Raw genomic sequence first — 27,701 nt, 5'->3', positions numbered from 1 at the left:
GGTGGCCACCTGCTCCCTGCCAGGCCGGCCGGTGTCACAAGCTCAGGGCCTTGGGGACACAGGGACCTGCTGAGTCTCCTGCCTGCGGCTGGACACGCAGCCTCCCCAGGCTCAGAGCAGCTGGGACTGGCCCGGTGGCCGGGGGAGGGACAGCCAAGCTCCTTCTGGCTGGGACCAGGCTTTCAGGAGGGCAGATCCATAATTCATCTCCTCAGGCCCCGCCTAGAATTTCACCCTTGAGCCTGTTGGAAAGCACCTGGGTGTTGTTTATGGGAAGCAGGGGAGGCCTGGCAGGCCCATGCTGGGGAGACTGCGTTGGCCTTAGAACCTCCATGAGGACAGCCGTGCCTCAACCCCAGTCAAGCCCTCCCTGAGCCTCTGCCGGCTCACCCACCGAGTGAGTGCTTGGGTCACTGGGCCCCAGAGAGGGGAAGCCACCTTCCCTAAACCACCCAGCACATCTGTTCTGGGCCACAAGTGGAGCTGCATCTCCTGAGCCAGGGTGGGACGTTCAAAGACCACCAAGTCACCTTGGACGGGGGGGAACCTGGGCCCCTCCAGGTCCTGGGCAAGGGAGGAGGGGTGGTGGGCATGGCAGGTGCCCAGGGCTGCGGTCAGTGTAACCAGAGCTGGCCGGCCCTTGGGAGCGTGAATAATTTATCGGGGAGAACCAGGCTGCTGGCTGAGAAGGCAGGGCAAGAAGGGGGCTTCTCGGTTCCAGCAGGGCCTGGTAAGGCCGACAATCAGGCAGCTTCTGGGGGTGGGGACACGTGGGAACTGGGCCCCCGCAGGATGGGGTCTCGAGGGGGCATCCACTCCCCCATCACCCCCTCTGATGCTGCCTGCTCTCCTGCCTTGTTCTGGGCTGTGGGGCAGGGGGTTCACTCTTTCTGAGCCCAGAGATGCCGACACCGCGCCCCCCACCGCCCCTCCTGGAGCTGGTTTCCAAATTGAGGCCCGGCCACTGTTATCTCAAGAGAGTCTCACAATGGGCTGTGGGGTGGGAACTGTCATCTCCATTCTCCAGATGAGGAAACAGTCTTGGAGAGGAGAAGTGACTTGTTCAAGGTCAACCAGCTTGGGACCCTGGGACTAGGCTCTAACCCAGGCCTGCGTGGTCCAGAGCCACATTTCTTGCTAGTGCTAGGCCTTCCTTGCCTCTGGGCTCCTGGGCATGTGGGCCATCGTGTGGGAGGGGAACAGCTCTGGACACTGGCCAGAGGCAGGGGCTTAGCCGGGCTGACCCCAGAGTCTGGGCCTTCCAGGAGTTCTGGGGCAGAGGGCCCTACTTGAGCCACTGAGCAAGCCAGAGGCCCTGATGTGCTGGTGGAGGTCACCCAGGCCGTGTCCCTGCTTGGGCCCTACCTGGACTCTTGGTCAGCCTGGCCCCTGTCCCTCAGGACAGCATGCACTGACTTGTCCGTTCATTTGTTCAGAAGCATCTGCTGGAAGCCTGCCATGAACCAGGCGCTAAGCACTGGGGACACAGCTAAGGAAACAGAAACCTGCCCTCGTGGCGCTGACATTCTGGGGGGCGGGGACTGGCAACAAACAAGGAGAGTGAGTGAAAGATACAACCGGTGGGATGGCGTGAGTGCTGGCATTGAAATAGCGCAGGGACACGGCATCGAGACTCGGGTATACAGCACCAAACGGGGCCTGGGTGAGGTGCCCTGGAAGTGACACGGGGCCAAGAGTTGCAGGAGGGGAGGGAGGGAGGCCTGGGGGAGGCACAGCGGTCCGGATGTGATGGAGGAACAGCAAGGCCAGGGTGACCGAGTGCAGTGAGGGGCGAAGACGGGGGGTGGGGCAGAGGTCAGGGGTGAGGACTTGGCCACGGCTATGGCAGAGAAGGGATGGAATTGGACCTCCTTGGTCTTCACAGGATCCCTCTCGCTGCCACAGGAAGGACGGACGGCAGGGGCTGAGGGCAAAAGCGGTGGCTGTTGTGGGAGCTACCGTGGCGGTCCGAGCGAGCGACACTGGGGCCTGGGCCAGGCTGGGGCAGTGCGGTGGACAGAGTGCTGGGATGCTGGTATATTTTGCAGGTGGAGCCTGCGGGCAGCTCACGAGTACCTGCACGGTTTCCTTACTGAAGCAGGCGTGAGAGTGGAGGCGGCCAGCGGAGGTGAGGAAGGCCGTGGGTGGAGCTCTGCACGTGGTGATCTCGGACGTCCGCCGTCCAGGGAGTTGGCGGGACTCGCACGGCTGTCAGGGAGTCAGCGGCGTCTGGGTGGTGCTGAGGCCACAGTTCGGCAGGATGGCACCAGGGGCTGGGTGCACGTGGAGGACAGGCCCTATGAGTGAGCCTGGGGCTGCTCTGTTTGGCGCCAAGCCGGCCCCAGAGACCAGAAGGGTGGTGTGGGCAGGCCCTGCTGTCGGCTGTCAGCCAGGCCACCTCCCCAGAGCAGAGAGGAGCCGCGGCCTGGAATAACGATGTCGGTCATAACAATGATAAGAGCAGCTTATTCTCCGCAGGCCCTGTGCCTGGCTCTCTGTTTGGCTCATGAAGGCTCCCGTTGGCCCCAGGAGCGGAGGGTGCCCTAGTGCCCACACTTCCAGCTGAGGAGCCCAGGGCAGAGGCTGCATCCAGGACAGGAATGGGACCGACCCAGAGTTCCGAGCCACCCCTCACAACCCCTAGGCTCCTCCTCCGAGCAACATGGGCGCTCCTATGGCCGGGCTGGCCGCTCTGAGCTTGTCTCTTCATCTGGACAGTGGGCTTCGGAGCCCAAAGATGCCTGCCTGAGGTTCGCTGCAGCCCGGTGAGTCGCTGGCCAGCGTCCAGTGCTGGCCTCCCAGCTGTTCTCCTGGGCAAGCCACAGGCCACCGAGGACCCCCCAGTGTGGGCAGGCAGAGGTGTGGCTCCGGGCGGTGTCCCTGGGCCCCCCTCCCGTCCTCACTTTCCTCAAATGTCACGTGGAGCCGGGGGGTGGGGTTGCACCCTGCAGTCTCTAAGGGGAGCCCCCTTCTCTGGCTGGTTCAGGGTCCCGCCTCCCTCTTGGGGTCCCTGGCCTCTGCTGCAGGTACAGAGCAGGTGTCAGGGAACAAGTCTCTCACTCATTCATGTATCACCTGCCACATGCCAGGCACCGTGCTGGGCCCCAGGGGGCCACAGAGTCGAGCAGAACCAGGCATGGCTTCCGCCCCCACTCAGCTCCCAGTGTCAGGGGGACATGGATGTTAAGCGGAAAGCCACACCGACAAGGGGGGAGCTACAGCCGTGGGAAGAGCCGTGAAGGCCAGGCCACGACACAGGTGGGCGGACGCTGCATGGGGAGGCCAGGGGGTTCCCTGAGTTTCTGACCCTGAGCCAAGATCTGAGGGATGAGGGAGCTGATCGGATGGAAGAGGGAACGGTGTTGGGGCAGAGGGAAGAGTATGTGCAAAGGCTAGGTGGTGAGAGAGGTGGAGTGACGTGGGGCATGTGGAGTGGCAAGTGGCCAGAATGGGAGCTGGGGTGGGACTGTGGTCTCCATCTCTATGGCAGCAGTGAACGTGGCAGGGCTTTGAGCTGTCAGGGATGCTGCGAGCAGGTCTGGAAATAAAAGTAACCAGCACTGCCAAGCTTTCCGACGTGCCGGGCTCAGGGCCAAATGCTCTCCCCCAGGATCTCACTAGATCCTCAAAGTGTGTAAGGTGGAAGCTGCCGTTCCTGCTGTGTAGATGAAGCGTCTATAAAACAGGTCTCAGGGAGGTTAGGTCACTGAGCGAAGGGCCCACAGCGAGGACCCGACCGCCTGGCTCCAGAGCGTCCTGCGCTCACCTGCGGCCTCACGCTGCTCCTTGCGTGGCCGTCCTGGACAAAAGCTTTTGGGCCACTGTGTGGAGGATGGGGCGCGGGGGACAGTGGCTGTGCCGGGGTCAGCTGTGGCGGGGGACACGCTCAAGTCAAGCGGGCAGCCCCAGAGAGGGTTGTGTGGGGCCTTCGGGGCTGGCCCGGTGCCTGAGGCCAGGTGGGAGGTGTGGGAAGATGACAAGTTTGGTCTGAGACGCAGAGGGTTTTGGGGTGACCGTGGGCCGTCCAGGTGGAGAGTTGGGGAGGCAGTTTAGCCCTGCAGGTCGGGGGTGACAGGGTCAAGGCTGTCTAGGAGAGGGACAGAGCGAGAAGGGGGGACCCCAACTCTGGCCTTAAGGACTGTGTGCCAAGGAGGCGGGGAGGGGCTGCCGAGGAGGGCCCCAGGGGAACGAGGTTAGAAACCTCGCAGCTCCACAGCGGGTGGCATGTGGCCTCTGCAGGAGCTGTCCTGGCAGCACGCTGGGGAAGCTGAGGGCAGAGGGCGGACGTGGGGAAGCCAGGCCGTGACTGGTGGGGGGGAGGGGGTGGCCACAGGGAATGATGCATCCGGGAGGAGTGTGTTTTCAGTGGGGAAGGCCCAGCAAGAAGGCGGCCGTCTGCACACCAAGGAGTGAGGCCTCAGGGCACCTCGATCTCTGACTTCCAGCCTTCAGAACCGTGAGAACATCTCGTCCATTGTTTAAGCCACCAGCCTGGGTACTTTGTTATGGTGGCCCCGGCTAGGCCCAGGAGGATGAGTCACACAGACCCACTGGCAAATCCTCAGGACAGACCCAGGAGAGAGCATGCGTGAGGAGTGAAGGCCCTGAGGTGGCCTCTCCATTGTGGAGGGAGGGGTGGCAGCAGATGAGTGCGGGGCGTTGGGAGTTTTCCAGCTGGGGCTCGAGGGGGCAGGGCCGTTTCAGAGGCTGTCAGTGGCACAGGGAGACGCCCACCCTGGGTGGTGTAAGCATCCCCCCGGGGCCGGGCCAGATGGGATCTTGAGGAGGACAGATGAGCTTAGGGATTTTTGCCAAAGAAGGTTTCTGAAATGAGGAAGCAGGGAGTCTAAGCTGGAGAGGAAGGGACGCAGGGATGAACACGGGGACGTGGATGGACATCCGTGTCCTGAGCCCTTTGGCACCGGAGTCTCGTAAAGCTGCAGGCCAGGCCCCCTGGGAGCGCAGCCCTGCAGCCAGGGCAGAGGGACGTGTGGGGTACTGCTGACCTTCATAAAGACAGGCCGTTTGAGCAGAAGGGACCTCGGGTCACCCTGGCCAGAGCCTCCCTGCACAGAAGGCCCAGGAGGATGAGTGATGGCAATAGGGGGCGCCTGGGACAGGGGCCGACCCTTGGGGTGCACCTTGGTGGTGTGGGGCAGGGACTTTTGGGAGGTGTTGGGGGGCTTCACCAGCCCGAGGGATGCCTTCCCCAGCACGAGGCACTGCGAGAGACCAGTTCATGCCAACCTACCCTCGCGCAGGCTGGACAGCCTAACCATGCTGACCGCAGATCCAAGAGGCCAAGGACCCATCACAGATGCACAGACTGCCCTGGAAACAAGCCCACCCACAGGAGAGACGTGGGGGCCCAGTGACCGGAGCCTCAGACCCTGCCCCGCCAAGCCCACACTGGCCAAGGAGGCCCAGACCTCTAGCCTTATCTCCATCCTTTCCCAGCCTGCTTGGGGGACACAACAGGCCTGGATCTGACGCCCTGTGAACCTGAGGCAAGAAGCGGCAATGACCATCGCCCAGGCAGAAACCCTCCCTTGGGACCTTGTGGCTAGGCCTTGTGGCAGGAGGTGGGCCAAGGTAAGCAGCCCACTGTCGCCGAGAGGAGGATGGCGCTGGGCATCGATCATGTCATTTTACAGATGAAGAAGCCGAGGCTGAGACAGACCTCACGGTGAGGGAGCAAGGCCACAGCCACCACCCCCTCCCCCTTCCCCCTTCCGCCTGGGGGTGCTAGTCGGAGACCCCAGGGGTCCAGGGCCGGGTCACCTTACCTGGGTCCAGTGGCCTGCTCCCTGCCCGCATGCCGCCCGACGGGGGTCCTTCGGCCGGGCCCCAGGAATGCGGCTGCCAGTGGAGAAGCTGTGTCTGTATCATGGGCGGCAAGCCCAGCCCACCACGCTGCCCGCCTGGGGCTCCATGCATATTTAATAATGTCTATTATTCCTGTTTTGTCACCGGAAAGGAGCCTGAGCCGCTGACAGAGAAGCCAAGAACAGCCGGGAGAGCTGGGCAGTGGGCCTGCTCCACAGCCCAGCCCCCGGGGCTCTGCCCCACCTGCTGGCCCAGTGCCTCCGAAAACCTGTTGCCACCTGCCCCAAAGGCTGCAGGGCCGGGAGGAAGTCTTCTCATTGGCTCAGCAGCTTCAACTGGGGTTCCAATCCCAGCTCTGCGCTCACAAGCCGTGTAGCCGAGGGCAAGTCACTGCCCCTGGAGCCCAGGCTGCTCGCAGGCCCACACGGCGCCTCGCATCACTCCTCACAGAGGCCCCCCTGAACCCCAGGCCCAGGATCCGCACACTCACTGCTGCCCCCGCCCAACCTGGCAACGAGTTCAGCAAACTCACAAGACCATCCTTAGTGAACAGGCATTGTTTCCACTTTTTATTTCAGTAAGGAGAGCCGAGAGATTTGGGGGTGCAGGGTGGGGTGGTATTTAGAGAAAATGCAGAGCCCAGACTCCAAATCCGCCACCCCAGGTATCTGCACCGGGCTGGGTCCTGGGCTCTGTGCTGGGCAGGGGGTGCCCTGGGAGGGGGTGGCCCTTCTGGACTGGTCAGGCTGTGGAGGGTGTGAGCTGGGCCTTTAAAGCCCCAGATCTCTGGTTTCCATCACGGGGCAGCCCTGGGGCGGGGGGTGGATAGGGGGTTTTGTCCTGGGCAGCCCCCTCCCTGAGAACCAGAAAAACCGGCAGGAGCTGAGGGGCCGCCAGGGACCCAAGCAGGCCCACGGCATCAAGCCAGCCATCCGCACGAGGCCCTAGCTGGGGACAGGCGGGCAGCTTGCTCACTGTGCACCGGAAGGGGCGGGGCGGGGCAGGGCGGGGGAGAAGGCGCAGGCCCGGGGACCCAAATAGGACCCCTTCCGGAGTCCAGTCTCATGGGAAACACCGCCAGCCCCGCCCCAGCCTCGTCCTAAGGCCCCAGCATGCTGTCCACCATCTGCCCACTGAAGAAATTTCTGCAAGCAGCAGAGACATGAGAGACCCCTTCGTGGGGTGCATTTGTATTTCCCCACTTTAGGCTCTGGTGAGTCCCACTGGGGGCGGGGGCGGGGGCAGGGGCGGGGCCACTACTTCTTCACGATCTGGATGACGTCCTCGTGCTCCATGGTGTGGGTCAGGCCCACCCGCTGCGGGCTGTACTTGGTGCTGGTGCCCTGAGTGGGGAGCGGGACGGGGGACCACATCAGCCTCTGTACCCACCCGGCCGAAGCTGACAGTGTCACTGGAAGGGGGTGGAAGTGCAGATGGGGGGTCTAGAGTGGGGGTCCCAGTGCCAGCAGACCCCGCAGCCTCTGACAGCAGGACTCCCAGCGGTCCACCCGGCCCGGATCCCAAAGCGGGAGGGCTGTGTCTGGTCTGGGTCAGCATGCAAGCCACACATCCCGCAGAGCAGGACTGACGGACACCCCAGTCCCCATGCGGAAGGACGGGAGCTCCTGCCTGACCCTGAGGCTGCCCTGGGCGACCCTGGCCCACCGCCCCGCCCAAGACTCACCCACACCAGCGCGTACTTGAACTGGCTGGCGAGTGACCGGTGGATGCGGTGGCACTGGGGGATGGGAGAGAGACGGATGGTGAGCCCGGGCTGCGCCCAGAAGCAGCTGGGCCCAGGGCAGGTGCTCTGGCGGTCCCCACGGCAGCCTTGTGGTCACAGCTGCTCTGGCGCTCCCACTTCCTGCTCTATGGGGCCGTGGCCATTGAAGGACCTGGGCCCGCCCACCCACCCTGCTGGAAAGGCAGCCCTGACAGGTGCTCTGGCAGATGGATGAGGGCTGTCAGGGTCCCCACCGGGCCTGCCTCTCTCACCTCCTGCCGCCCTGACCCGGAACCTCCCACATAACACGTCACCCCCAGCCCAGGATGGCCCATGTCCTGTAGCACTCCCGAGTGGGGACAAAGGTCACAGGAACCCAGCGCTGTTAGGAGGCCCGAAGGGAAGACCTTGGAGGGCAGCCAGCTCTTGCGCCCGAGAATGTGGCCCCCTGGCTGCACGGGCTGGGCGGGCGCGGTGGAGGCGGGCCGGGGGAGGCCAGTGTGACGTCGCCTGTCCTCCACGCGCCCACAGCCTCACAGGCCCTGGGCAGAGACCAAATGCCTGAGTCCAGACATCAGGCCTACAGGAACGTTTCCGGGGGGCCATCCTGATCTGGGCCTCCTCTGGGTGACCAAGGATGCGTGGCCGCAGCAGAGGGCACTGCCGGCAGCGACGAGCACAGACACACACACACCACGTCCCGACACTCGCTGTTTTCTAGACCAAAAGACGGAATCTGACAGTCCAGGTCAGCTCTGGCCTGCAAATGCGCTTGCCCCCGAACGACAGAACTAGACCTGCCTCACAAGCTCAGGGTCATACGGTTGCAGGGTCGTCCCGGGACCCTGGGAGCCCTCGAGGCAGATGGGGGAGGGTGCCCTCCCGTTTGCTGCAGGTCCCATCGTGCCCTGGCATCCCTGACACCAAAGTCAGTAGGCGCTGTTTCCCACTGAGCCTGCTCTACGGCTCTCCCTGAGACGAGCGTTCCTATGCAGTTGTGTCTCTAGCAATGAGGGAGGATGGAAGGCCGCCCAAGGTCACCTTTTTTCTTTTTAAAATTTTTCAGCCGCACCGCACAGCATGTGGGATTCAGTCCCCCGACCAGGGATTGAACCTGCGCCCCCCCTGCAGTGTAAGCGCAAAGTCTTAACCACTGGACCATCAGGGAAGTCCCCTAAGGTCATCCTTTTTAATACTGTGTGTGGATGGGAGACCCTTGAAGCCCACAGTGCCTCTCACCCCTGATGGCCCTGCCAGGTCCTTTCTGCCCCTGGGGCTTATGGCCCGTGATCCTGTGCAGGCAAGGTTCTTGTCAGCTCCACTAGGTGGACTGCAAAGGCCCCAGGGGCTCCGTTACCGCCAGATGAGGTTACCCCTCAATGTTAGTATGTGGGCGCCAGGGTGCAACCCCATGTCTGACTGGCTTCTCTACTTTGGGTCTGTGGTCAGCACCCAGGCAGGCCTGTGTGCACAGCATGGCACCTGTGATAGGTGAGTATCCAGGAGGGGCTGAGGCCCTGCAAGGCAGGCCTCGCTGGGACAAGATCCAGGCTCTGGAACCAAGGCCCCCACAGGCCCCTCCCCACCTTCTAGCACCTGCTGCCTTCGACCCTGCGACCCTCCGTGCCAGCTGGCAGCCAACGGCCCACAGTCCATGTTCGCTCCTGCCTCGGGCCTTTGCACCTGCCGCCCCACTGCCTGGAAGAGCCTTTTGCTCCTGGCCTCTCCAGCTTTCCTGCCAGGTGTGGCGGAAGCCCCACGTCCTGAGAGGGCCTGAGAGGGCCAGGACATGTGCCAACGTGCCGCCGGCCACCCTCCACTGCACTCCCCTCAGTGTGGGACTGTTTAGCTGCAGGATTGGGTGGCTGGCATCTGTTGACCCCAAAGGACCCCAGTTCCGGCAGGAACTGGGGCTACTCGGCTGGACACTGACGCTCACTAGTGTGTTGGGTGCACTGAGCCCCCGAGGGCGGAGCTGATGGGGCGCGTGGAGGGGCGGGCTGCGCGGGGGGCTGAGTGGAGGCAAGCATGGGGGAGACATGACTGGGAACGCACAACCCAGAATCGTCCTGGGCGGCAGCTCTACTGACCGAACGCCTGAATGGCCCCGAGGACCCCGCAGCCCTGGTGGGACAGGATGGTGACAACCGCTTCCCAGGCGTCTTCCCCGCACCGGGCAGCAAGCCGAGTGCCTTACCTGCCGGACCCCATTCCACGCCGCCCCCTAACTGCAGCTGGGTGGCAGGACACGTGTCCAAGCACCCGATTGCAACGCGGCGGCCAAGGGCCGGGAAGACGTCAGGCAGGGCCCTGGGCGATGGGCAGAGCTCCCCCCACCCCGGCCTGGACAGGTCTCCTCAACTCACCACATGCTCCACAGAGGCCCCTTTCCGGAGGATGATGGCGTCCGTGAAGTCCGGCCTCTCTGCACAGACAGGCGGGGCAGGGCGGGAAGTCAGCAGAGTCAGGGCCCACTGCCACGCAGCCCCCCTCCGCAGGAAACGGAGGCCCTTCCAGTCTCCGGCTTTGGCCTGCGCTTCCCCCACTCCCGGGCACACCCTCGCTAAGAACCCCTAACAGACTTCTACAGCCTTGACTCAACACAGAAAATCAAACTACACCCCAGTCCAGGGAGCAACCTCCTGCAAACCCATCAGCCACAAGAGCCCCGGCCGAGGGGACCCGCAGGAGAACCCGGGCTGGACCGGCTCCGGCCGGGCAGCCTCACCTCCCTCTGCAGACACGGCCAAGGTCGACGCAAACTGCCCAAGCTCGGCCGCTAGGCCGTGGGATGTGAGGCGTAAGCACAGGGGCTGGGACGTTGGGGAGGCCCCTGTGTGCCCAGTGCCCTAAAGCCTTGACGTGGCGTCTGTCACCGCTTGGGGAGCCACTGCTGGTGGTGTCTATCCCATCCCCCTCATCCCCCTCAAGGCCAGCAGCCCCAGAACTCGGCATTCTTTGCCACAAGGGCTGAGGCCGAGGCCTCTGACAGGCTGCGGTAGAGGGTGGTGTCGGCTCTGAGATGGGAGAAAGCTGTCGTGTAGAGACTGGCTGGGCCGGGGCTCTGGGCGCCGCGCGCAGACCGGGCGGCCCGGGGGAGGGGGAGGCCCGGCCGCTTCTCGGGCCGTGAGGCCCTGACTCACGGCCTCTCTTCTTGGTGTAGATGCAGGTCAGGGCCAGGTACTCCCAGAGCATCTCCAGCAGATAGTCCAGGTTCAGCTTCATGCCGCAGCTGCCGGGAGGAAGGGGCCGGTCAGAGCATCCAGGGCTCCCGGCACCCAGGCCAGTGCGGCCCAGCTGGCGCCCATGGGGCAGCACAACCGCAGGCCTAACGGCGCTTCAGCTGCCAACATCTCTTGTCATTGTCACGTTCACGCCCAGCACAGCCTGCCGTCTCTCCGGGGCCCTGTGGAGGGCACAGGGCACCTGTGGCAGCTGGGGTGGCCAGAGGCAGAGGGTGACAATGCAGAGCCCACCCCCTGAGCGGCCCGGAGCTGCCTGGCAGGGGTTTCAGCGACGCGGTGCCCCTGGCTTGGTCCTTTGCCGCTGTACTGCCCAGCAGGGTTTCAGCGACGCGGTGCCCCTGGCTTGGTCCTTTGCCGCTGTACTGCCCGGCAGGGGTTTCAGCGACGCGGTGCCCCTGGCTTGGTCCTTTGCCGCTGTACTGCCCGGCAGGGGTTTCAGCGACGCGGTGCCCCTGGCTTGGTCCTTTGCCACTGTGCTGCCCTGAGTGGGGACCCGCCCTCCCCTGCGATGCACGTGAACAGGTACAGGGGTGGCCTGCAGGGCCCTGAGGACGGGGCCCGGATGCAGCGGCAGGAGGGGAGCTGAGCTGTCCTGTGGGAAGGACACCCGCTCTCTGCTGCTCTTCGTGGCCGCTAGGGACGCCCGGGAAGCAGTCCTCGCCGTGGGCCCGGGAGCCCCCTCCTCCCCAGTCCCCAAGGTCCCGCTCCCCAAAAGCCAAGCGCCACCGTGACGCTGCAGAGCACCTGGGTGGAGCTGGGGAGCCAGCAGGGTGGGCACAAAGCCAGGCTGCCCCGACAGAGGGCCCCACAGCCATGGCGAGCCAGAGTGCAGGCGGCTCCCAGGACCCGCCCCTCAGAGAAGCCCCCACCTGAGGACTTCAGTCCCTTCTCCCCCGCCAGCGGAGGGGACAGAAGCCACATCTTCCAGGGCCTCAGGAGCAGCGGGCTACAGCCTGGCTCTCTGGGGGTCTGCAGTTAACTGCTAAGCCACGAAGCCGCTAACCACTCTCACTCCCAGACCTTGGTGGATGAAGTCCTTCTGTTTTCTTAACCAGAGCTTACCCCATCACCCACCTGGCCCAGACAGGTTAGGGGGGACTCGGCCACGGTCACCAGCAGCTACCGGGATGGCCTCCTCTACCCCGGGGCGCACAGAGGCCTGACAGATGGACTCCCACTCAGAGAGGGCGGCCGCGAGCCTCACCTAATGACCACGCTGTCAGGTTTCCGGGCCAGGCGGTCCACTTCCTCCATTGAGATCTGGTCGATTTTGTTATAAACCTGGGGTTGGAAAGCGGGAGGGGGTGTTGGGGGATGAGAGGAAGAGAGCAGTGTGGCAACAGGGCTCCACCCGCTGACTCAAGGATGGGGAGAGGCTGAAGGGGCCTGAGGGCCCCGGCCCCCCAGAGAGGCTGCGCTGGCACTCTGGGGTCAAGCCCAAGGTCCTGCGGAACTGAAGCAGCCCCTGGGGTGAGGGCTCCCCTCCCACGTGGCTGCCCCGGGGGCTGGGACCACTTACATACAAGCAGGGCATGTACACGCGGTTGCCCATGATCACGTCTATGAACTCGTCCGGGGAGCAGTCTTCTCGGAAGAGCACCTCTGCGTTGAAGATCTCTGAGGGGCTAGGGTTAAGGGCAACCTGTGCGCAAGCAGCGCCCCCCCCCCCGCTGCCAGCAGGGCCTGAAACAGCCGATCGCGAGAGACGCTGCCAAGAGGGACTGTAAGGTTATCTGCTTCCACGGTTTTACATGATTTTAACGTTTGGGGAGCTCCCTCACTTTTCTCAAGGAAGCACGTGTAAGGGGTTCCATATTTTAAATCTTGCTGTTACCACAGAAGAAACGACGCCCTTGCCAGGATCGCCAAGGCAGCCAGTTCCAGAGCCCAGGGCACTGGTCCCGCTCCCACTACGACGTGAGCTGCCCCCTGCGGCCGCCCTGCCTCCGCTCCAACCACTGCCCCCAGCCTGGCCCCCCCCCTGCCCCCTGGGGTCACCCCGAGGCCTCCGCAGCCCAGGAGGCCCTGTCCCTTGCCATCTCGTCTTCCTTCCACACATGACCGGCCTTGTACCCTGCAAGGAGCCAGGGGTGCACGGCTACGGCCCGTCCAGCCTGAAGCTTGGGGAGCGTGAGGCAAAGAGGACAGAAGTGCCTCATGTGAGGTGGCTACAGCTTTCCTGCGGCTTGGACGGGGCTGGGTGATGTGGGCAGTCTGCGTCACCCGGGCCTCCGCTGCCCGAGGGCCCATGGCCCCCCTCGCGCACCTTTCGGGAAGGATGCTGTACTCGTGCAGGATCAGCTGCACCAGCTTCTCTGAGCACTGGGTCAGCGTGACAGTCGAGTTGAAGGAGATGCCGCCTCCTTTCTTGGGCTGGAGGAGGGGGGGGGGTGATGCTGACAGAGCGGCAGCCGCAGCCCGCACCGCTCACCCTGTGGGCCGCGGCTGGTCCCGCCCCCTTGCCGAGGCCTCACCTTGAAGTAGATGTTGGGCTTGTGCTTGTTGAGGCGGATGCCGACCGACCCCAGCTCCTTCTCCAGCAGGGACCTGGCGGAGCCCCCGTGGCCTTCACAGGTGCCCGGGGCAGGCCGTGCGGCCCCCACCCTCCACGGCCGGCCCCCCCGCACCCGCCACCAGCCGCCGAACGTCCCCTCCCAGCAACCAAAGGCGCTGAGGACGAGCCCCAGACCCTCGGGCCGGTCCGAGGGGAGAACGCCTGCTGTGCCCTCAGCCGCAGGCCAGGGCATGAGCAAGGCTCTGCTGTTTGCGGCCGGGCTCCTGGCAGACGCTGGGCAGCCATGGGGCACCCAGGCCCCCGCAGGCAGGAGCCAGAGCCAGGGTGGCACGGCACAGCCCCATCCTCCAGACGCAAGCCTCTCGGGGAGGCTGCCCCAGGCCGCCTGCACTGGGTGTAGCCGTGGACAGTCCTGCCACTGCTCCCACATGGCAGAGCGCCAAGCACCCCGGAACCACCCACCACGAGCTCAGGGACACACGGGCGGTAGCCGCAGCGTCCTGTTCCCCCCGCAGGGCCTTCCCAGGCGTGTCAGCCTGCCCCGTCCCAACTGCGGACCTCTGCACCTCTCCCTTGGTGGCGTCCAGCATCATGATGACGACGTCAGCTGTGCGTGCCACGGCGATCACCTGCCGGCCACGGCCCTTCCCTGGTCAGGAGGGAGGAGCGTGGTTACGCAGTGACATGGGCAGGACCGTGGGACGCCCCCAGCCCATGGCGCAGACTCCTGCCCCTTACAGACCTGCACGGACTCTGCCGTGCGCCACCCCCAGGCTGGCACTTCTCTTGAGCCCTGTCTTACTCGTGGAAATGTGTTTTATGAGCAACCCCGACCCCAGTGCCCCCCGCTGCCCCCCACCCCCACCCCGCTCCGTGGGCCGAGCTGGGTGATCCTCCACCAGCTGCTCACTCAGCCTGCAGAGCCACGCTGGGCAGTCGCTGTTATCTACCCGGTCCAGACACGAGAAAACCGAGGCCTGGCTTAGAAACACTCAACCACTTGCCCAAGACCACAAAGCTACGTGGTTCCAGGATGTGACGAGTCTGCCCCTCTCAGAACGAGGGTTACGGAGAGGAAGCAGCAGAAGGCACAGGGAGGGGCTGTGGAGCCGTCACCAAGGTCAGACCCTGCCATCGGACAGCCAGAGAAGGCAGGCACCAGGCCAAGGTCACACAGCCACTTGGGGACTGGGGTCACAGCAGAGGACCCGGTGGTCTCCAAGGGCCTCCTGACTATAGCGGGTGAGCCTCCCCCGTGGGGGCCAGGCCTCCTCCTGCTGGCTGGGATGGCAGGTTCCTGGGGGAACACCATCGCTCCCCACGCCAATCCAAGTAGGCAGGACCTTGCCCTGATGAGGGCGGTGGGCATGGGACCCCCAGGAGGAGGCTCCAACTCCAGTCCCGCACTGCACAGGTGCACGGTCGTTTAGGGCAGACGCTCAGCTGTCCGTCCCCACGCTCCTCCCGGCCGTGAGAAGGAAATGACGACACTCGCTCAGTCACGGGGGTGTCAGAGGATTAAGCGAGCCAACGGTCCGCACGGAGCTGGCACCTGGCAAGGGAGGGACGACCCCAGCGGGCAGCCACCTGCCACCAAAGCCGAGGGCGTGTCCCATCTCAGAGAACAGGGCTCCGGGGCTAGGGCTCCACTGCCGTGCGCCCATCCCTGGCGGGGTCCACCACACACTGGACGTGGGAACCAAAGCTGCCTGGTGAGCCGTGCGACCCTGGGCAAGTCACCCACCTCCTGGGCCTCAGTCCCCTCAGCTGAGGCCAGAGTCCCTTGGGAACAGAGCACTGGGCCCGGGGAGGGGCTGTGAGCCCAACCCTCCCGTCAACCGTCCACAGGCGCCCACGGGGGGGCCTGGGCTCCACCCCGCCCCCACCACCTGCTCCCCCTCCCACCTTGTGCTGCGCCTTCGATGATCCCAGGAAGGTCCAGGAGCTGGATGTTGGCGCCTTTGTACTAGGATACAGGAAAGGAGGTAAGGCGGGGCCGGCGGGCTGTTAAGGGGCCTCCCGGGCCAAGTGTGAGCCGCGGCCCAACCCCAGCCAGCCTGGCGCGGACCATGTCCCGTGAGCCGAGGGGCCGCCTGGGGGGCGGGGGTCTTTATAAGCCCCCAGCAGCCACCGCTGGTGGTAACAGCTCTTCACAAGGAAACCACCTCACGGTGGGAGGCCCAAGGCCACAGAACCCCAGTTGCCCAAGGCTCCAAAGCTTCTCAGGGAACAGGAGCCAGCCAGCCAGCCATGGGTGACCCGAGCCGGGGTGGTACAGGGCAGCGGGTCACAGAGGGGCACCGGGGAGAGCTGTGCATGCTGGCAGACTCTCGGAACCAGCCAGGATTGCAGGACGGGCCAGGCGTCTCTGGGGTGCCGGCAGCCCCAGCCCCCAGCGGTGTCCGTGCTTGAGGGCAGAGCAGCTCAGCCCAGAGCCTCCCCCGGCACATGACACACACACACACACACACACACACACACACACACACACACACACACACCCTCCCTCCTGGGATCCGGCAAGCCCCGACTTACTTCAATGACCCCAGGGATGCAGGTCAGGGTTGTGAATTCATAGGACGCAGCCTCACTGGCCGTGGAGGTGATCAGGCTGAGGAAGGTGGACTGGGAGAAAGCAGCTCGTTGCAGCGGGGGTCCTGCCCCGCCTCCAGGAGCCCAGGTGCGACGCGGGGAGACCCCCATCCCCCCGGCTGGGCTGTGATGACAACAGCTGGAAAAGTCACCTCTGGCCCTGCCTGGGTGAACCCTGGGGGGTTCAACACCACAGGGCCACCCTGTGCCTGAGGCCTCAGGCCTGCCTCGGGTGGACACAGGGACCTGGTTCCTAAGGGGGTTCCCCCGCTACACTGGGGCCCATCCCCAGCTCCATGGAACCTCCAGACCCTCCTGGGCCCAGAAAACTTGGAGTAGGTGTCAGTTCCACAGCACACAGCTGCTGCTCCCAGGAGGGCAAGGAGGCAGGGACCCTCCCGCCTGAGAGCTCCGACTGGTGGCGCAGGGCTGCAAGGGAGGGAGGTAGGGGAGCGGGTAAGGATCCAGATGGGACCTCGCGGCCGGCCCACGGCGGGAGTGGGGCCACACCCGGCCGGGACTGAGAGACCCCACCTTCGGTCCTGCTTCTGCTGGGGACCCGGGACCTCGATCCGGTCCCGACCTTGTAAAGGTGACAAGGCGGGGGGGGGCGCAGCGACCACAGTGATGGACGCTGTGGCCCAGAGGCCAGCACAGCCGCAGGCAGTGCCACGAGGCCAGCCCGGCCCGGCCCGGCGCCCCCACCCTAGTCAGCAGGGAGCTGGGGCGCAGCTCGCTCACACGCCCTCAGGCCCTGGAACCCAAACAGGGCTCGTGAGAGATCACAGGCCTCAGGTCACAAAGTCTCTGCCCAGGGGGCCTCTTGGAAACTTGAGGAAACGTAAAAACCTGGTGGGGTAGACAGGTGTGGCCAGCTGGGCGGCCCTGAGAGCCGTGGTTGCCAGAGGCCAACCTGGGGGACACCCCCGAACCTGTCTGGCCCCTGCAGGAGGGCGGCCCGCGCCCTCCTGTGCTTAGAGAGCCCAGGTTCCCAACAGGGCCCAGACCCCAAGGGCACAGCTCTCGGTCACTAGAGTGGCTCCTCCCAGCCTGGGCTTCTCACCCGGGAGAGAAGGCCTTGCAGGCTGGAAAGTAAGGTCGAAAGAAAAGGCTAAAACGAGCGAATCCACGGCGACACCCTAGGAGTCAAAGCCTGGCCGTGCTCGCCGGCCGCCCAGGGGTCACACCCGGTCAGTTCAAGGCACCCCGCCACCCTCGCTCCCCGACAGCCTCCGCCTCAAGGTCCCCTCCTCGGGGCTCTGCTCACACACCTGCTCACAGGGCAGCCGCCCCGCTCCACGTGCCTGCCCTTCCCCTCTGCTCCGTGAGCTCGGGGCTGAGTGGGCAGGGGCAGAACGTGCCTGGCACGAGCTGCACGCCCAGTGAGCGTCTGTGCTTGGGGACAAGGCAGAGGCCGGTGGGGCCACTCCTGCTGCAGAGTCCCCGCCGGGCCCGGGGAGGCTGGGCCTCCTGCGCCCTGGAGCCGGCTCAGAGAGGAGGGAGGGGGCGCGGCCGCGGCAGAGCGGAGACCAGCCACCTTCCTCCCCGAGGCCTGCGGTGCCCGTCACTGACCTTACCCACAGAGGGGAAGCCGATCAGCGCCACGCGGGCGTCGCCCGACTTCATGACATCGAAGCCCTCGCCTTTGGATGAGGACGATTTGGAGGGTTCCAGGAGCTGGGCCCGATACTTGGCGAGTTTTGCTTTCAGCAGGCCCAGGTGATACTCGGTGGCTAAAAGACAACAGAAGATGGAAGATGAGTGTCCCAGGTGGGTTGGGAGGGTCCCGTACGCAACCAAATACACACAACCGAATGCTGGCCGGGACCCTCAGAGCCAGACAGCAACCGACAGACAGACACGACCCAATGTCAGTGGTTCTCAGCCAGGGCGGCACCACTCCTGGGGGCATCCTGGAGGGCGTTTTGCCGCGATGGTGAAGTGATGGTGAAGTCTTCACGGGCACTTATCAGGCAGGAGCTGGGGAAGCCCGCAGCTCTAGACGGTGTAAGACCAGCAGAGCCAAGAACTGTCCTGTGTCACAGGGCCGCAGAGGGAGCCTGGATTAGGATCTGGTGCCCAGAGCCTCACAGGGCATTTTTACAGCGTTAACAGACACTGACATTCCCAGGAGTGGAACTACTGTGTATGTTGAGGGAAGAGTATGGCATGTTTTGTTTGAAACTTTACCCAGACAGGCCTGCCTGCTTGGGACCCCAGGCTGCCAACAGGGAGGCCTCGTGTAGGGGACGCGAGTCACCCACACGACACACCTGTTATCATCTGCACTGTGGCTGCCACATGTCCAGCGCTGCAAACACCTCACCGCCTCCTTGTAACTCCACTGTATCTTGGCTGTGCCCCTAGATTCACTTATTGAAATAAACCCTATTTTAATTATAATTTACTTTCCTTTTTCTCCTCCTTGATATCGATTTTTTCCAAATTCTCATGTACGTAAGTTACACTACTGATGGGGAGCTGCACTGCAGGGCGGCAGAGGGGGGGTACAGGACCTCAGCTATGTGTCACGTTGCTGTGGTCAGGTGACCGGCCTGGCCACTTCCCGTCTCCACCACTTTCCCTCTCATTGGCACAGTCCAGCCGCCCATTCTCGCCTCAGGACCTTTGCACTTGCTACCCCATTTCAACCTCATCTTCCCAAGGCTGGCTCCTTCTCAGCTCAATGTCACCTCTTCAAAGAGGCCTCCCCTGCCCAGTCATGCAGAGGCAATGTCACGCAGAGCTTAAGAGCCTGTGTTGGAATTCCATCCTGAAATTACGGGCCATTTTACTTTGGAAAAGTTACTTAACCTCCTCGTGCGTCGGTTTCTTAGTCTGCAAAATAGAGATGTTAGCAGCGATAACTACTTCTGCAGATTTCTGTAATTAAAGCAAGCTCTGGGAACGACGACCAGCACATGGCAAGCTCTCAATACAAGTCGGTTATTATGACTGTCTGCAGTAACCCCCACCCCTGCCAGGCCCCTCGCTGGTCCCATTTGTCTTCATGGCTTCTCAGCACCATTTGAAACTAGAGCCGACCCTGGAATAACACGGGTTTGAACTGCACGGGTCCACTTATACGGGAATTGTTTTCAGCGATATCACAGTGCTACGTGGTCTGCGGTTGACTGAATCTGTGGATGCAGAACCGTGGACATGGAGGGCTGGCTATCGGATGCGGCATTCTAAGATCGTGGGGTCTGCGGTGGGTCCCGGAACCAATGCCCCCCTCCCGCATACCGAGGGACGACTGAATCTTGTTTCTTTGCTTCCCTCCCTCCAGAAGGGCAGGATCCCCAGCTTCCGGTGTGGTGCTCAGGAAGTGTTTTGGCAACTGAATGAGTGAATTGAGGGCAGTTAGAAGTGGTCAAGGACAGGCTCAGCAAGTCAGGTTCACGTGGTCCTTTCTGTCACCCCGGCGCATGAGACGCTGAACATCTCTGAAGGGAAGGACTAGGTCTTGATCCCTTAATCACCTTTACATCCCCTCCTGGACCACTGCCAAAGCGGCAGCATCTCAAGCCTCCCTGCTACTTTCCTTGAGCCCCACGGATGACACTCTGCAGGGCAGCCGGGGGAACTTTTAAAACAGAAGTCTCTGCTGTTTAAACACCCTCCACTAGCTTCCACTGCCCTTAGAACACAACCTGGACTCTTTCGCATGACCTACAAGGCCTACACGACTGGCCCACTCCTCTCCCATCCTGCACTCCAGCCCCAGACCTTCAGCTCCTTCAACAAGCCAAGTTCATTCCTGCCTCAGGTGCTCTGCACCAGCTGTTTCATCTGCCGGGAACAGTCTCCCCCCAGGTCCTTGCACGGCTGGCTCCTTCTTCTCATTCTGGTCTCGGCTCAAATGTCCCCACCTCATGGTGGTCTTCTCTGATCATCCCACCTTAGTAGCCCCAGCCCTTACCCCGACACGCTTGCTACATCACCCTAGTTTGTCTCCACAGCGTCTATTATTGGCTGAAATTATCTTGTGTACTCAGCTACCAGTTTACAGATGGTCCACTGAAAGGTCAGCTCCATGCGGGCAAGGACGTGCCAGCTGTTCACTACTTTAACCACAGTGCCTGGCACCTAGTAAGGGTTCCGCGAGTATTTAACAGAATGAGAATGAAGGAAGCCCTCCAACTTCACAGCCAAGGGACGACAGACACTGAGACCAACCACCGGCTTGCTTCCTGCTCCTGCAATCCCACGGCAGGGCTGGTCAGGCACTGGGCCTCGCCCACCACAGCCAACCGCATCTCCCACTACTCCAGACCCTCCTTCTCATCTAGACTCTCCTCCTCACTCTCCCATGAACACGCCGCGCTCACCTCAGCTCCCGTGTTTTTGCCTCAGCAGTGCCCCTCTCCTGGAATCCACCCCCGCAACCAGCTCAAGTCCCACCTCCTCCTGGAAGCCTTTTTGGGTGTCACCGGTCTCCGCTCCTCACTGCTCCTCTCCTCTGAGCTCCTGCAGCCCTTACAGTCTGTGCCCAGATCTGAGGCTTCAGCAAGTGCTACCTATGCTGCGGGATTCACTTTAATACCGGATGCTCACATGCGTCCAGTGCTTTGCAAACAGAATCCGGTTTAACTTAGTTGTGAGCTAAGAGGGCGCACGGGGTTATTACCCTCATTTGCAGAGGGGGACACTGAGGCTCCAAGAGGTGAGGTGACTTCCCGAGCTTTCACAGCAGGTACGAGGTGGAGCCGGGGTCCAAACCCAGGTCCGCCAGACTCAAGTCCTGACTGCCTCCACCCCACCGAGGGGCTCCGGGCAGCTGGCGAGGCTGTACCTGTGTGTGTGTGTGGGGGTCTCCTCCTGGACTTCCGCCCACAAAGGAGCAGAGCGCCAATCCACCAGGCCCGACCGCCAGGAGACCCGGCTTCGCACCCCGACCCCGCCTCTCCGGGTCGGATGCTTGCTCCGTATGCTGGGGTTCTCTACTCGGCCCCCTGGTCGGGCCCTGATCCGCACCCTTGGGATCCCGCCCGGCTCCTCCGGCTCCGGCAGCCCCCCCCCGCCCGCCGCAGACGCCCCGCCGGGCCGGCCCTCACCCTTGTTCTTCTGCGTGCGGGCGATCTCCTTCTCGATCTCAGAGATCTTCTCCAGGATCCCCATGGCGGTGGCTGAACCAGGCGCACAGGCGACACAGACTGCAGCGGCTCCGCGAACTCCGGCCCGTCGGCGGCTGCAGATCAGCGTGCGCCGGAAGCCCACCGAGAACGGCGTCCGCGTGCGCCCGGAGCACCGGGATTCAGACTCCGGGCGGGCGACGTCGAGCGCAGTGCCAGATGCTATTGGTTCCGCCCGCTAGGCCGGCGGGGCTGGAGAGGGGTGGGGGATGGGCCGGGCCGGGGCGTGGCCAGGCCGGCGGGGGCGAGGCCAGGTGAAGATGTGCAGGAGCGGGGCTTGGGAGACCCAAAGGGACCGTCCCGCGGTGGACTCCGCACTGCGGGTCCCAGCGCAGCCGACTTTGCTGGTGTAAAGAAAAGGCGCTGAGCTGAAAGTCTGGTGGCTTATTTTGTATCGAGGTTAAATATGGGTCCCCAACCTAGCCTTAGTACCCTGCCAACAGATGCCTCCTGATAGGACGCGGTATAGACAGCATCTGTTATGCGGAATTCTTGCCAAAATATACTGTCTGAATTTAGACCCGAGGAAACATCAGACAAATCTAGAAAGTGGTACATTTTATGGGACAAGTGGCCTGTCTTCAAAATTGTCAATGATGTAGGTGGAGGGGCTGGCGGTGGGGAAAGGATTGTTCTAGATTAAGAGATGTTAAATATAATGTGTGGACCTTTCCTGGATTCCGGTTGAATTTTTTTTTTAATATATTTATTTATTTTTGGCTGTGTTGGGTCTTCGTTGCTGCGTGCGGGCTTTCTCTAGTTGTGGCGAGCTGGCTTCTCATTGCGGTGGCTTCTCTTGTTGCAGAGCACGGGCTCTAGGCGCGCAGGCTTCAGTAGTTGTGGCACGTGGGCTCAGTAGTTGTGGCTCGTGGGCTCTAGAGCACAGGCTCAGTAGTTGTGGCGCACGGGCTTAGTTGCTCCGTGGCATGTGGGCTCTTCCCGGACCAGGGCTCGAACCCGTGTCCCCTGCATTGGCAGGCAGATTCTTAACCACTGTGCCACCAGGGAAGTCCCCGTCTGGGTGAAAATTTAAAAAGCAGTTATGAGAAGACATTCTTAGGACAATTGGGAAAAATCTGACTTTGGATAGAATATTAGCTATTACAGAGTTATTGCTAATTTTCTTGGGTGTAATTATGTAGGAGATTTTCTTTATTATTAGCAGATGCATGTGGTGGTGCTCAGGTGTTGTCTTTGTCTGCTCAGGCTTCCATAACAAAATACCGCTCACTTAAACAAAAGAATTTAATTTGCTCACAGTCTGGAGGCTGCAAGTCCCACATCAGGGTGCCAGAATGGTTGGGTTCTGGTGCAAGTCCCATTCCTGCCTTACAGACCACCGCCTTCTCGCCACGTCCTTACGTGGCCTTTCCTCGGGGAGTGCGCGCAGTGGGAAAGAGAGACAGAGAGAGAACTCGCTGGTGATTCTTCTTAGCCCCCTCTTATGACCTCACTTGATCCCAAAAACCTCCCAAAGGCCCATCTCCAAATACCATCGCACTGGGGGCTAGGGCATCAACATATGAATTTGGGGAGGTGACACAAACATTCAGTCCGCAACAGGGGTAAAAGGTCATGATGTCTATACCGTACTTTCAAGTATGTATATATATATATATTCAGAGAAAGTGTGAAGGAAATGTGGCATTATGTTCACACTTGTTGAACCTGGGGGAAGGCTGTGTGTGTGTGTGTGTGTGTGTGCGTGTGTATGAATTATTCTTTCAACTTTCCTGCATGTTTTTTTTTTTTCGGTACGCAGGCCTCTCAGTGTCGTGGCCTCTCCTGTTGCGGAGCACAGGCTCCGGATGCACAGGCTCAGCGGCCATGGCTCACGGGCCCAGCTGCTCCGCGGCATGTGGGATCTTCCCGGACCGGGGCACGAACCCGTGTCCCCTGCATCGGCAGGCGGACTCTCAACCACTGCGCCACCAGGGAAGCCCTCCTGCATGTTTTTTATACAAAGTTGGGAGTAGGCAGCAGGTCACTGGAAATCACGCTGTGTTCAGATCCAAGGTTTATAACTGTGTGTGCTTGGTTAAATTTCTTAACCTCTCTGAGCCTGTTTCTACACCCTGAAAACGGGGATAACATGGTTGCTGTAAAAATGAAATAATAGATAAAGTTTGCTTGCTCATAAGTCCTCCTTGAATGCCAGAGCCACTGTCCATCACGTGTCCTCCGGGGGTGTCACAGCCTCCCCAGACTTAGCCCACGTCTACCAAACGCCTATTATGCACCAGGCTCCAGGCTGGACAGGGGTGGTTGTAAGCTCCAGCTTGCCGCTCTCCTCCTCCTCTGACAAAGCAAGGTTAGAAGTTATGCAAAGTGCCTGGCCCAGAGGCTCAAGCTTTTCATGGCAGGGCTGAGATGTGAAGTCCAGGGACCCCAGGGTACCAGGCAGACAGCGAGGAGAACATCTATGTCTACGGGCTCTGTGAAGTTCAGGGAAGATGGGAGGTGAAAGCCTCTGGGAACTGGGCAGTCCAGGCAAGTGTGGAGCCCTGGCCCGGTGCGGGGGGAAGGTCCTCTAATTCCCTCTGCCCCAAGACGCGGCTCCCGGCTTTGACTGCCACCACCCTTGTGCCCACGGAGGTGTGTTCACTACCGGTTTACATCTGGGGAGGTGGAAGTGTCCTGGAATGCGACTCACCTTTCAAGAGTCCTGGCATCTCTGTTGTTGTGTCTGCTTCACTCGCAATCCCCAGGGGTCTGTTTCTTCATAAATATTGTGAAATCAGGCCTACTCCCAGGGTCAAGGGAGAAAACCTAAATATCAAGCGTTTTCTAGGCAATGAGGCCTTTCCTGCTTGGAAGGTCTGGGTCTTCCAAACCTAAACCTGGGACACCAACTACCAACCTCGCGTGTTCATGTCACCCGAGGAATCTCTGAGTAAGAGTTTACAAACTTCTGAAGTGGCTGCTAGTGAAACTGTAAAATATTTGATCTGTGCATCAAAGGATACTATCAACAGAGTGAAAAGGAAACCCACGGAACGGGAGAAATATCTGCAAACTATATATTGGATAAGGGGTTAATACCCAGAATATATAAAGAAGTCATTAGGGCTTCCCTGGTGGCGCAGCGGTTGAGAGTCCGCCTGCCGATGCAGGGGACACGGGTTCGTGCCCCGGTCCGGGAAGATCCCACATGCCGCGGAGCGGCTGGGCCCGCGAGCCATGGCCGCTGAGCCTGCGCGTCCGGAGCCTGTGCTCCGCAACGGGAGAGGCTGCAACAGTGAGAGGCCCGCGTACCGCAAAAAAAAAAAAAAAAAAAAGTCATTAGTCAACAGCAACACAACCTGATTTTTAAAATGGATGAAGGACTTGAGTAGACGTTTCTCCAGAGAAGATATATGGATGGCCAACAGCACGTGGAAAGATGTTCCACATCACTGTCATTAGGGAAATGCAAAGCAAAACCACAATGAGATAACGCCTCACACCCGTGAGGATGGGGTGTGTATTTGTGTGTCTGTGTGTATTATACATACATATATATATATATATATATATATATATATATATATATAGAGAGAGAGAGAGAGAGAGAGAGAGAGAGAGAGAGAGAGAGAGAGAAAGAGAGAGAGAGAGATAGTGGGGGAGAACAAGTGTTGGTGAGAACACGGAGAAAGTGGAACCCTTGTGCGCTGTTGCTGGGAATATAAAATGGTGCGGCCAACTATGGAAAACAGTATGCAGGTTCCTCAAAAACTAAAAATAGAACCACCACATGAGCTGGCAATTCCACTTCTGAGTACGTATCCAAAAGTGAAAGCAGAGACTTGAAGAGGAATTTGTACACCCATGTTCATTATTCGCAATACCCCAAAACTGGGAGTAACCCAAGTGTTTGCTGATGGATGAACGGATAAACAAAAGGCAGTCTATACATATAATGGAATATTATTCAGCCTTAAAAAGGAAGGAAGTTCTGACACGTTAAGTGAAACAGGCCAGTCACAAAAGGATAAACACTGGCAATCCCACTTACACGAGGTCCCTGGAGCCGTCAGGTCCATAGAGATGGGAAGTAGAAGGGTGGGTGCCAGGGGCCGAGGGTGGGGAGTTGGTGTTCAATGCGGACTGAGCTCCACTTTGGGAAGATGGAAAAGTTCCAGAGATGATGGAGGCGATGGGTGTACAACACGATGAATGGGCTTAATGCCACTGAACTGTACACTTCAAGGTGGCTAAAATGGTAAATGTATCCTGTGAATATTTTACCACAATTAAAAAATACCTCAGTATGTATGACAGTATGAAATAATTTACCCGCAAAACCTTTTGAGCACTTTCCTTTCCTCCCACACTTGCTGATTCCCACTGGCCTCTACCAGTCTGTGCAAGCCACTCCCTCAAGGTTAGAAGTGACCTTCACGCGGCTGGACCCCATGGTCAGCCCTGAGCGTCACGGACACAGTGGGTCCCTCCTTCCCCTGAAGGCCCTGTGGTCCCGCGGCCCGCAGGACCCCAGCTCCCTGGCCTCCCCCACCATCCTGCTTCCACCGCGGATCCCTCCTCCCATCCATGAGCACTCCCATCTCATGTTTTTTTTTTCTTTTTTTTGCGGTACTTGGGCCTCTCACTGTTGTGGCCTCTCCCGCTGCGGAGCACAGGCTCCGGACGCGCAGGCTCAGCGGCCATGGCTCACGGGCCCAGCTGCTCCGCGGCATGTGGGATCTTCCCGGACCGGGGCACGAACCCGCGTCCCCTGCATCGGCAGGCGGACTCTCAACCACTGCGCCACCAGGGAAGCCCCATCTCATGGTTTTAAACACCCTGTCTAGATGCTGACAGCTCTCCAATCCTCGTCTCCAGTCCAGACCTTCCTCCTGAATTTCAGGGCCGCACGGCCACCATCACTTGGAGTCTAACTTGTATTTCCCTCAGACTTAACGCGTCCAAAACTGAGCTCCATGCCCTCCCCTCAGACCCCCTCCACCGTCGGCCGCCACACCTGATGACCCACTGTCCTGGGCACCAGCCAGCTGGGAGCGGCCACGCATACCCCCCAGACCCGGCCGCCAGAAACCCACCGCCCGATCCTCACGGGCCTAGGGCGACCACGGGCGGCCCAGTTAGAGCCGGACCAGCCTGTGGCCGCGAGTGCCCACGGCTGGAGGGGCGGAACCCCCCACCTGTGCCACGTGCACTGGAGACGAACGTGCAGTCCAGGTGCATCTTCCCGGGAGCCGCTCTCCATCACGGCTCGGTGCTTTCTTAGTTTCTGGATTCATCGGCTGGGCATCCATCCACTCACCACAGGGCCAATTACATCAACTACAGCTTCTGATTTTCTGCATCCCTGCTGCCCCGCCCAGAGCTGGCCCGTTTTCAGGGGAGGCAAAGGCTCCCACTCCCCCGTGTGATTCTCCCACACAGGCCACCATCCCGGAGCCCACACTGCTGCTATACCTTCTCGTGCAATGGTCTAGCCACTACCCCTGGCCTGATCGTCCCAGGGCCAGGCAGCCTCGTGCCCCAGGCCCGCCCGAATCACTCCAACTAGCCGGCCCTACACCGTCTGCCCCCCTCCCCCGCCGCCCTTCCCTCAGAAAGCCCAACAAAGACCGCGGTTTCTGTTCACCTTCTGCCCAAAACCTGGTGCTCCCCACGCAGCCCCGCGTGGCAGGCGTGCTCCCTTCTCTTACAAATCTCTCCGTGTCTCCACTCCGACACCTCCATGAATCAAACGTCGGCAGCGAACAAATGAGACAGTGACCCCAACTAACACAGAGGCTGCTGGTTCTTCCAAAAGCCTCGGACCCCCCGGACAGCTCTCCCTGTTACACTCCCCAGGCAGCCTGTCAGCTTCACCCTCCAGCTCGGCAGTGGGCTCCCACTGCTCTCCACCTGCCCCTTCAGTCCCTCCACCCGTGAAGATCCTTTAAAAGCTGCATCGGGTCCCATCCCACCTCTGCCCACACCCTCCGATGCCTCTCCTCCTTCTGAGTAAAGCCAGAGCCCTGATCCCGACAGCGACCGACAAGGTCCCACAGGCCCCGAGGCTCCTACACACCCCACGCCGCTGTCCCCTCTGCCTGGAGGGCTCACCCCCACACGTCTGCGTGGCTCGCACCCACCTCCAGGTCTTTGCTCAATGTCACCCGACCGTCTTTTCAACCAGCGCAACCCACAGTGGCCCCCAGCCTGCCGCACCTCTGCCTGCTCTTCCCCTGTAATGCTTGTCCCTCAACATCTAACAGACACGGATTCTTTACTGTGTCATTGCCATGTATCCCCCTGCTGGGACACAGGCCATTCTCGGGGTCCGTCACGTGTGGACGTGTCACAAGCACCCAGGATGGCGGTCAGCACACAGCAAGCGCACCTGGGGGAGGTGAGCACTGACGTGGGAGAGGCTACCGCTGTCCCTTCTCTTTACTTCCCGGGCTCTGAGGTTCCAGACGGGGAGGAAGTCTCACTGGCTCCGTCCATACACCAGCCAAGCACCAGGCTGGCATCTCTACCCCGACATTACCCAGCAGGTAACCCCGCTCCGCGGGCCAGCTCACTAGCCTGGAGGCCTCGCCCCTAATCACGCAGATGTCCCCCCCGTGTTGGAATCCCCTGCGGGGGCCCAGAAACCGCCACAGCCACAGGGCCAGAAAGGGGGTTGGTTTCTTCTAACAGAACCGTTTTGCTTTAGAAATAGGACAGAC

At 61.3% G+C, this 27,701-nt stretch overlaps 1 protein-coding gene across 4 annotated transcripts; it reads right to left on the bottom strand.

Moving 5' to 3' along the window:
• Window positions 1-6,367: 6,367 nt before the first annotated feature.
• DRG2 (developmentally regulated GTP binding protein 2) lies at window positions 6,368-21,120 on the bottom strand. Of its 4 annotated transcripts, none has more exons than XM_032617005.1 (13): window positions 20,959-21,120; window positions 17,474-17,634; window positions 15,845-15,934; window positions 15,215-15,275; window positions 13,868-13,958; window positions 13,269-13,341; window positions 13,077-13,167; window positions 12,314-12,411; window positions 11,999-12,075; window positions 10,693-10,781; window positions 9,916-9,974; window positions 7,511-7,564; window positions 6,368-7,169 (listed from the first exon to the last, which is right to left on the bottom strand). In XM_032617005.1, exons 1-13 carry the CDS (start codon window positions 21,020-21,022, stop codon window positions 7,083-7,085), a joined length of 1,095 nt encoding a protein of 364 aa, XP_032472896.1. In that variant the 5' UTR covers window positions 21,023-21,120; the 3' UTR covers window positions 6,368-7,082. The 4 variants fall into 4 exon arrangements, with proteins under 4 accessions (XP_032472896.1, XP_032472895.1, XP_032472897.1 ...); XM_032617004.1 differs by having other exon boundaries at window positions 6,368-7,237; window positions 7,527-7,564; XM_032617006.1 differs by having other exon boundaries at window positions 7,527-7,564.
• Between the last annotated feature and the right edge of the window lie 6,581 nt (window positions 21,121-27,701).

This window comes from Phocoena sinus, chromosome 20, assembly GCF_008692025.1.
Source record: "Phocoena sinus isolate mPhoSin1 chromosome 20, mPhoSin1.pri, whole genome shotgun sequence".
Classification (NCBI taxonomy): domain Eukaryota; kingdom Metazoa; phylum Chordata; class Mammalia; order Artiodactyla; family Phocoenidae; genus Phocoena; species Phocoena sinus.
The sequence above is the reverse complement of the archived record's forward strand: the minus strand, read 5'-3'. Positions and strand labels throughout refer to the sequence as shown.